Source organism: Papaver somniferum, chromosome 2 (genome assembly GCF_003573695.1).
Source record: "Papaver somniferum cultivar HN1 chromosome 2, ASM357369v1, whole genome shotgun sequence".
Classification (NCBI taxonomy): Eukaryota; Viridiplantae; Streptophyta; class Magnoliopsida; order Ranunculales; family Papaveraceae; genus Papaver; species Papaver somniferum.
This window is the reverse complement of record NC_039359.1, coordinates 55953265-55962250: the sequence shown is the minus strand read 5'-3', so window position 1 is coordinate 55962250 and position 8986 is coordinate 55953265. Positions and strand designations below refer to the sequence as shown.

The 8986-nt window shown below is 37.2% G+C and overlaps 1 protein-coding gene across 1 annotated transcript; it reads left to right on the top strand.

Annotated features, from left to right (window-relative positions):
• Positions 1-5756, top strand: LOC113347711 (nuclear pore complex protein NUP98A-like). The gene is made up of 12 exons (XM_026591382.1): positions 1-157; positions 615-1019; positions 1574-2074; positions 2263-2358; positions 2516-3073; positions 3179-3418; positions 3703-3831; positions 3972-4013; positions 4126-4257; positions 4349-4420; positions 4667-4831; positions 4993-5756. The coding sequence occupies exons 1-12, from the start codon at positions 124-126 to the stop codon at positions 5529-5531; spliced, it is 2913 nt and encodes a 970-aa protein (XP_026447167.1). The 5' UTR covers positions 1-123; the 3' UTR covers positions 5532-5756.
• Positions 5757-8986: the final 3230 nt, after the last annotated feature.

The window sequence follows — 8986 nt, the reverse complement described above, 5'->3', positions numbered from 1 at the left end:
GTGACAAACCCTAAAAAAATGGAAACCATCAAAACCCCTTAAATTCCTCTCCATCCCTTTCGCTTCTCTGGAATCACTGGTATCAAAATCTCCCGCCATCCGATTTCAGAAGCAGAAAAAAAGATGTTCACATACGGTTTCACTGATTTTAGTAATGGTAAGTGTCTTGAATCTCAAAATAATCCCCCCCATTTATGAATCTTGAGTATCATCGTGTCAATTGTTGTTACAATTTTCATATTATGAATGATATGTACAATTAATTTGTTGAGTATCATGGATTGAGAATGTCTGATTCATATTCTACTTTGAATTTTTATCTTCGTTATAATAATATATGGAAATTGGAAAGCAAGAAGAGTTTATATGTACTGGGTTTAGATGTTGCATAGAATCATGAACTTGTTGAGTATCATTGATTGAGAATGCCTGCTTTGTGCTATCTACTTGAATTTTCATCTTTGTTGTGATGTATGGAAAACAAGAAGAGTTTTATATGTGAGGTTTTGATATATGAGAGTACTAGGCATGTTTATACTGGAATTGATTTTATTTTTAATGTTTTTCTGATGATTGTTGTTTTTATTTGTCTATTTGTCAATCTATATTTGTAGGATCTTCTGCATTTGGGTCTATTTCTAGTCAACCGACTCCATTAGAAAGCAGCACATCTGGATTCTCCAACGGTGGTAGTCCATCAATTCAACTTGCACTGGATGATTCTACTACTCTAGAAACCAGTACATCTGAAGTCTCAAACAATGCTAGTCCATTATCAATTCAATGTGAAGTGGGTACTATTGTTCCAGCTAGCAGCATATCTTCTTTTCCGAACAATGCTAGTCCTTCAATTGAACCCGCAGTGGATTCTAATACTCCTGGAAGCAGTATATCTGACTTTTCTAACAATGTTGGTCCATCTATTCAACCTGAAGTGGGTACTATTGCTCCAGTAAGCTCCTTCACCGCTACCGGTTCATTGGGCAGTGTTGCTACAGAAGTTGCTTTTGGGAATGTTGGTAAGTTAGAAACCACCTTGATTTTGGTACTTGTTGATTTAGTATCTTGAGGTTTTGGAAACTGAAATACATTCGATCTTTGTGTTCGAGTATTCTTTTATTTTACCATGCTGTTATCCTGGATAGGATCATCTACTGTATATGGGTCTCCTTCTATTCATCACCACTGCTTGTCCATCAATTCAACACACACGGAGTAACTTAGCTCCCGCCATTCTATTTCAGAAGCAAAAAGACATGAGTTTAATTGTATACGATTCCACTGATTTTAGTAATGGTAACATTGTTGAAATAACCACCATCATTGAATCTTGGCTATCATTTATATCTTATGAATTTGATTTAATAGATATTTCTTATCATGAACTTGCTGGGTATCATTGATTAAGAATGTCTGCTTTGTGCTCTCTACTTTGACTTTTCATCTTTGTTGTGATCTATGGAAAACAAGAAGAATTTATATGCAAGGATTTGTTATATTAAAGTACCATGCATGAATTTCTGGAATTGTTTTTGGTTTTTAATGTAAACCATTTTTCACTCTTCTTTTGTAGGATCTTCTGCATTTGGGTCTACTTCTAGTCAACCAACTCCATTAGAAAGCAGTGCATGCGATTTCTCAGACAATGGTTGTCCATCAATTCAATCTGAACTGGTTTCTACTGCTCTAGCAAGCAGTACATCAGACTTGTCGAACAATGGCGGTCCATCGATTCAACCTGAATTGGGTACTGTTGCTCCAGCTAGCAGCACGTCTGACTTGTTGAACAATGGTAGTCCATCAATTGAGCCTGCAATGGATTCGACTGCTCCAGTAAGCAGCACAGCTGACTTGTTAAACAATGGTGGTCTATCAATTCAGCCCGCAGTGGTGGATTCTCCTACTCCAGCAAGCAGCATATCTAGATTCTCAAACAATGCTGGTCCTGGTCTATCAATTCAACCTGCAGTGGGTTCTATTACTCCAACTCCAGTAAGCCCCTTAGCCGATACCACTTCATTGAACATTGGGGGTACAAAAGTTGCTATCGGGTATGCTGCTTTTGGGAATGTCGGTAAGTTAGAAGCCACCCTGTTTTTGGTAGTTACAGATTGTAAATTGATTTATATATACTGTGGTTTTGGAAATTGAAATACGTTCAATCTTTGTGTGCAAGTATTTTTACAGTAGTACCAAGTTGTTATTTTGGATTTGATTTCATCTTTAATATTGTGCTTGTGAATTTTCTCTCTTCTTTGATAGGGTCATCTACTGTCTTTGGGTATCCTCCTAGTCAACCTAGTCCATCAGGAAGCAGCTCATCATTCTGCACCACTGCTAGTCCATCAATTCAACATGGTAACGTAGCTCCCAATCCATTTGGTATATTAAGACACCGCTGTCACCACCTTAATTTTGGTAGTCTATTAGAGACTACCAATATAGTCTAGCAATGTAGACTATATTGTTATATTGCCTGAGCCTGCTTTCGACTCAAACGTTTTATGTTTTGAAGGGTCTTCTCTATTTGGCCAGAAGCCTGCTTTTGGTGGGTTTTGGTCAACTACTCCTAGTCTGTCAAGTCCATTTGGCGGTAGCAATTTCCAACAAATCCAGTCTGCATTTGGAAGCATTCCATTTGGTTCATCTGCTCCTTTTGGTGCACCAAGTCAACATTCATTCGGTACCAGTAGCATCCCTGGTTTCAGAGTGACAAGCACTCCAGCTTTCAGTGCTCCTACTACTGCAGCCTTCAGTGCTGGAACAGCATCAGCCTTTGGGTCTCAACCAACTGCAGCCTTCGGTGCTGCAACTACATCAGCCTTTGGGTCTCGACCAACTGCAACGTTTGGGTCAGGAGGGGTATTTGGCACTCCAGCATTTTCTTCCACAAGCATCCCTGCTTTTGGTGCTACGACTGCTGCTTCCACATTTGGAACGTCAAACACTCCTTTTGGTGCCCAACCTTTTAGTTTTGTAACGAGCCCTGCATTTGGCCAAACAAATTCTGGATTTGGTAGCAGCCCTTTTGGTTCAACTCTGTCTGCCTTCGGAGCCCAAAGTTCTACCTTCGGTAAAATTATTTGCATCTTATATGATGATTCATTTGGTTTTATAGTTAGAAAGACTAGCTGTTGATTCCTTGTTCTAATCTTGTCTTTTTCTATCTTCCCTTCAGGTACCCAGACTACAACACCCTCTACATTTGGATCTCCAGGAGCCTTTGGACAGCCAGGATTTAGTGTTGGTCAACAACAACATGGTGGAAGCAAAGTAGTGGCTTACGCTCCTACAGCTGAGACTGATGATACTGGTGCACAGAGTTCCGGAAAATTTGAATCGATATCAGCTATGCCTGTTTATAAAGAGAAAAGTCATGAAGAACTGAGGTGGGAAGATTGCCAGTTGAGTGATAAAGGTAAGTCCTATTTACTATTGACTAATTTCCTGATCACTTTTGCGAGAATGTCATTTATATATCTCTGTAAAGTTACACACATAATGTAAATTGATTTTTGATATTGTACTAATTTAGAATGCAACCTTGATTTTGGTACCTACAGATTGTAAATTGATCTAGTATCGTGAAGTTTAGGGAACTGTCAAGTTCAATCTTTGTGTGCACGTATTTTGTTAATAATACCATGTTATTATTCTGAATTTGTTCTGAACTTTAATTTGTACTTGTTTGATATTTGCTAGGATCATCTTCTGTCTTTGGGTCGTGTCCTAGTCAAACTAGTCCATTTGAAAGCAGCTCATCATTCATCACCACTGCTGCTAATACAGAAACTCAACACGCACGGGGTAATGTAGCTCCCGATCCAGTTGGTAAGTTAGAATTTAGGAACCACCTTGATATTGGTAGTTTTATGTTATCCACATTGTAAATTGATTTAGTCTCTAACATTGCACCAGTCTACATTATTTTAATGTTTCAATATTGAAATATGTTTCATCTTTGTATGTAGCTTCACATGGTAGTTGGATAATTCCTCCATATGCCTCTTCAGGTAAGTTATTTTCCTTTTTGAGATTTATAAATCTCACATCCTATATCAATCCGAATGTTTGCTGATGATTGAGGTCATTGAATTCATAAAATATATTTTAATTGTCTTGTAGGTGACCGTTCATGGACACCAAGTAGGCAGGCTGAACCTCATCCAATGCTTCTATCAATATCAGCTATGCCAGTCTATGTAGATAAAAGTCCCGAGGAGTTGAGATGGATTGATTATCAAGTTGGAGACATAGGTAAGTGTTTCTGTTATCATATAGGGCAGAGGTCAAATCATTTTATGAGTATGACAATCCATTAACATGGGTATATTTTTCAAACTTTTAGGTGGATGGGTTCAGAAACATGGCATTCAGCTTAAATGTGTCCCTCGTACACCTTTTGGTAATAATATTTCTTGTAAGTAAAACTGATCTGGAACTATTATGTTATAGCTTATTAGCTTTAGCAAGATAAAAGACTAAAACCTAGGGTTATCAGATGGATAGGTAGTGTTTCAGCTTCATGTTCTGAATGGTTTGATTTAATGAGGGATCTTCTAGAAAATTTCGTTGGAGTTTTTGTATGGCACCCAATATGTCATTCTTTTGATTCTTGTTAATAACCAAGTTCTTATGTTAATTTGTGTTATTTTGCTTTTTTAAGGTAACTCTGCTCCAGCTTTTGGTTCTGCCTTCACAACATCAAATCAACCTCCAGCATGGGGTAATTTTCAAAGTTCAATATTTCCTCCAAGGGGTGGTTTTCAAAGTCAAAGTTGGATATCTGGATCGCCTTCACCTGCATCTGGCTTCTTGCGTCCTACATTTGGTGAAGTTCCTTACAAATAACTCCATGTCTCGTCCGATTCGTTTAGTAATACTAATAATTTGTATATGGAAATGATAATTTTATTCTATTCAAAATACCTGTTAGTGCACAACAAGTTGTGATCTAATACTATATTGTTTGTTTCCCTTGCTCTCTTGCAGGTGTTCCTACTGCATCGGTATTTGAAAGTTCAGGTTTTGAGTCCGCAACCCCATATGTCAGACCACGCTGGGGCAGCAGAGTAGCGAGTTACACCTCAACAGCAGAGGCTACAGGCTACCCACTGTCAAATGCATTCGAGCAGATAAATGAACCTACGATGGACAAAGCTAAGCGTGAAGGGAAGGAACTTGATGCTAGCAGCAGTACATACTTCCCAGTACCACAAGACAAGAACGAAGGGAAGCCGCTTGATGCTAGTAGCAGTACTCACTGCCCAGAACCACAACATAAAAAACAAGGCAAACAGACGGACAAGAAGAAGATGCAAGATGTACGAAAGGCAGTCGAAGTTGAGTGCAGCACTAGGCACTGCCCAGAGCCACGAGATAAAGAACACGGCAAACAAACGGACAAGAAGAAGATGCAAGATTTACGGAAGGCAGTCGAAGTGGAGTGCGAAGTGGAACGCCGTGTGTCAGTGAAACATATAGCTTTCTTGACTTCCATGTTAGAGAAACTAGACAGTCTTAATATTTGAACAGTGCCTGTCCGTACGAGATTTTATTATCAACTGATACGTAAATATTTTGAGGATTGGTTTACAGTTCCACGTAGCTTTCTTCAGAGTTTTTTTTTCTTGACATGTCTAATCAAACAAAATATGTAATTTTACTATATTAATGTCTCAAGTAAAACATTAAGATGTACAAGTCTGTCACTTGGGCTAGCTATTACAAGCAGGGTTCTGCAACCTTACTGCTAAGGATCTAATCTAAGCTTTTATTTTTGGGAGGTTTTCTTGTATGATTATGTTCTTTCTAAATTTTCTCACATTCTTTCTCTTAGAGCTAGATTCTGAAAATCAGAAAATAGATTTTGATTTTTTTCTTACAAAAACAGGAAATGTAGATTTAGCTAAGTAAATAAGGCACACCCCCTTTAATAAATGGAGCCATAATTAAAGAGATAATTTATTAAATATGATATAAAATCTAGGGAAATTTTTGTAAGTGTAATGGCCAAGGAAAATATGACTAGAAGAGATTTTATATCGAAGAAACTTAAATAAAACTTAGAGTTTAAAAAATTCCAAAAGTTTGAAAGATTTTTATTCACATTTTCAATTCTCAAATGTAGTATGTATTAGTATAATCTTAATTAGCTCCCACTATAATTACTATATTTTCAGTTACCCACCATGAAAAAAACTCTTTTTCACCATTTCATTAGATCCAAGGAACAAGAGGTTAACAATATACGGCTTGATTCAGAAATTATTGATATAAGAGAAGATTGGCCGGTGCAGAAACTACTATCGCATGAAGACGTTGATGGTAGTAATTGCGATGCACTCCATTTGGACGGACGATTAGTCAATAATCATATGTTATCGTATATGAAAGGGAGTGACAGAATAGAATTAATGGATGATTCTAATGGATTGAGAGAAAATATGGTCTTGAAGTGTTTAAGTGGTTCAACGTATGCTTTAAGGAACAACTGGATATCTTGCTTTGTTCGACGTCGTGCTTTGAAAGCCGGTGAAAAGATCGGTATCCGATGGGATCATAACTACGGCTGCTTCGTTCTCAAGGTCTTAAGTCGATATTAATGTTCAATTTTACGCTACCAAAAGTTAGTCATATGAGACTCATTTTTATTTTTATTTGTTAGATATTTTTTTCCTTCGTCAGTTGTGGAAAAAACTTGGAACTTTCAATATTATGTTACTTTTATTTTCCATTGGTCCCTCGTCTGACCAAAAAAATCAGTTAATCGTGAAATCTTTTGCCTGAGATTATTGGTTCCTTTCTGGCCTCCTTGTTTGACATCCTTAGTACATTGAAACATATTTGCCGGTCAGGAAAGTTTTTATATATATATAATTAGATTGGAAAACGGATTCTAGTAAGAGCAAGTCTTTTATAATGGAAGAGTTCCATTTTCCACGCCACCTCACCATTTGAAATTGTGGATGGAAATGCAAGTGTAGTGATGGAATAGTGAAAATGATATTCTTAATAGCACTAAAAAAACATAATTAAGAATAGGGTTAAAAAAATGCTATTAAGAATAGCGTTTTTTGTTCAGCCGTTAGATTTCAACAACTTATTTTAAATCTACGGATAAAAAAAACGTTATTCTTAATAACTTTTTTTTATTCTTATTGTCGTTTAGTGCTATTCTTATTGGCGTTCAAATGGATTCCACGAACCCTTCCACGAAAACGTGGGATCCGTCTTGAATTTTTTGTGGAAGACCCCAACTTAGAAGGCACTAAACTTGACATTCCATGATTTTTCCACACTTGAAATAGGTTGGATTCCACCATAAGACTTGCTCTAAAACGTATATATATGGACAGACAGAAGGAGAGAAATATAGGCGGAGCTTATAATAGTTGGTCGGAATCTTGCAAACTCATCCATATTACATTACCAACATGAAAATCATCAGCTATAGAGAAATCGTCAACCCAAACTTGCTCATACCAGAGGAAGTGTTGCTAGAAATATTCAAATATCTTTCCTTTGAACCCGTATACAAGTTCATGTGCGACTCTAAGGTATGGTTTTCTCTTCTAACTAAAATATCCAGAACTTTCTGTGTAACCCATTATGCCTTTTATAATGGACATCTTGCAGCTGCATCATCTGATCTTTTATCGTCCAATTTCACATATGATGCGTTCACTTTCAAATTATTTCACATAAAACTTCAAAATTTGACCAAAAGACTGTGTCTAGTAGGTTCTAGTAATGGTTTGGTTCTTTTGGCAACAAATAAATATAAACGGCGTAGCGACACTTATAATTACTATGTCTTTAATTCTCTCACAAAAATAATATCGGATGTGATTCCTAAACTTAAGAAAAATACAATTGGCGCCGTGGGTAGGAAGAACTGTTGGTTTTAACCAGTTGTGAGAAGTTTGACTTTTTGTTAAACTCTTGGGTAAACTTGTTCCTAAATTTTAGGGATTAACTTAAGAACCAAGTTAGGAATAGCTTGTTCCTAAAGCTAAAGTTTCTCTCTATATAGGATTAGAATTGTAGGTTTGTAGACGATCTAACCTAGAAGAGTGGTAAATCCTTGTGATTAGGACTTTGGTCTTTTTGGTAGGGACTTTGGTCTCTTTGGTAGGGAGGATCGTGTGCTAAGCTGAAGGTCAATATCGGTGTGAGAGAAAAAAAACTTATAGAGAAAGGATTTTGGTGTTCTAGTGTTTAGGGTTTGGGGCTTTGCCCGAACAAGTTTCTAGTGTTTCCATGTTTCTCCTCTGTTACTAGCTCAAAAAGGTGTAGAAGAGAAGACATGAGGCTGGTTTGAAGAATGGTTAGAGAGTTTGTTTGTATGGTTTCTTCAACGGTGTACTCCGGTATGTCTTGTTAACTCTTTGTTTCTTATCTTGGATTGTGAAAAGATCGTGATTGCATTTGGGTTCAGTAGCATAAGTGATATCGAAGGTTTTGACTGTTCCAGTTTTCCAATTGTGAGTCCTATTTGATTCGGTCCTTTACATACTAAGTTTCATGTTTATATATTGCTTGAGGCTTACTTGTTGGTTTATTTTATCTGTAATGTATAGAGAATTGCTGGAGAAATCAAGTCTTTCTCGATGGAAGGATGGGTTGCACCAAAACTCTCTAGAAGGGCTGATAAGTTCATGCTCTACATGCTTACTGCTGGGAAGAAAGCTCTGGCTGATGGTGGGATCTCGGAAGAGGTCATGAATGAACTGGGTAAAACTAGGTGTGTAAAACATGCTATGCGTTCTTCTTCCATTTGATTTGCCTTGTTTATGAAAGTTTATGGGGGTGAATGGTTTTGTATAACGGTTTTGATATCATGTAGCTTGCATGTTGGTTGGGTCTTAAGTGGCTGCAATTGTGGATATAATCGTAGTTGTTAATAGGATAACTTGATCTTATATATCACTGACTTGGTACTTATCACGTGAATGTTGAAAATGTGTAGGCCAGCGTCTGTCAT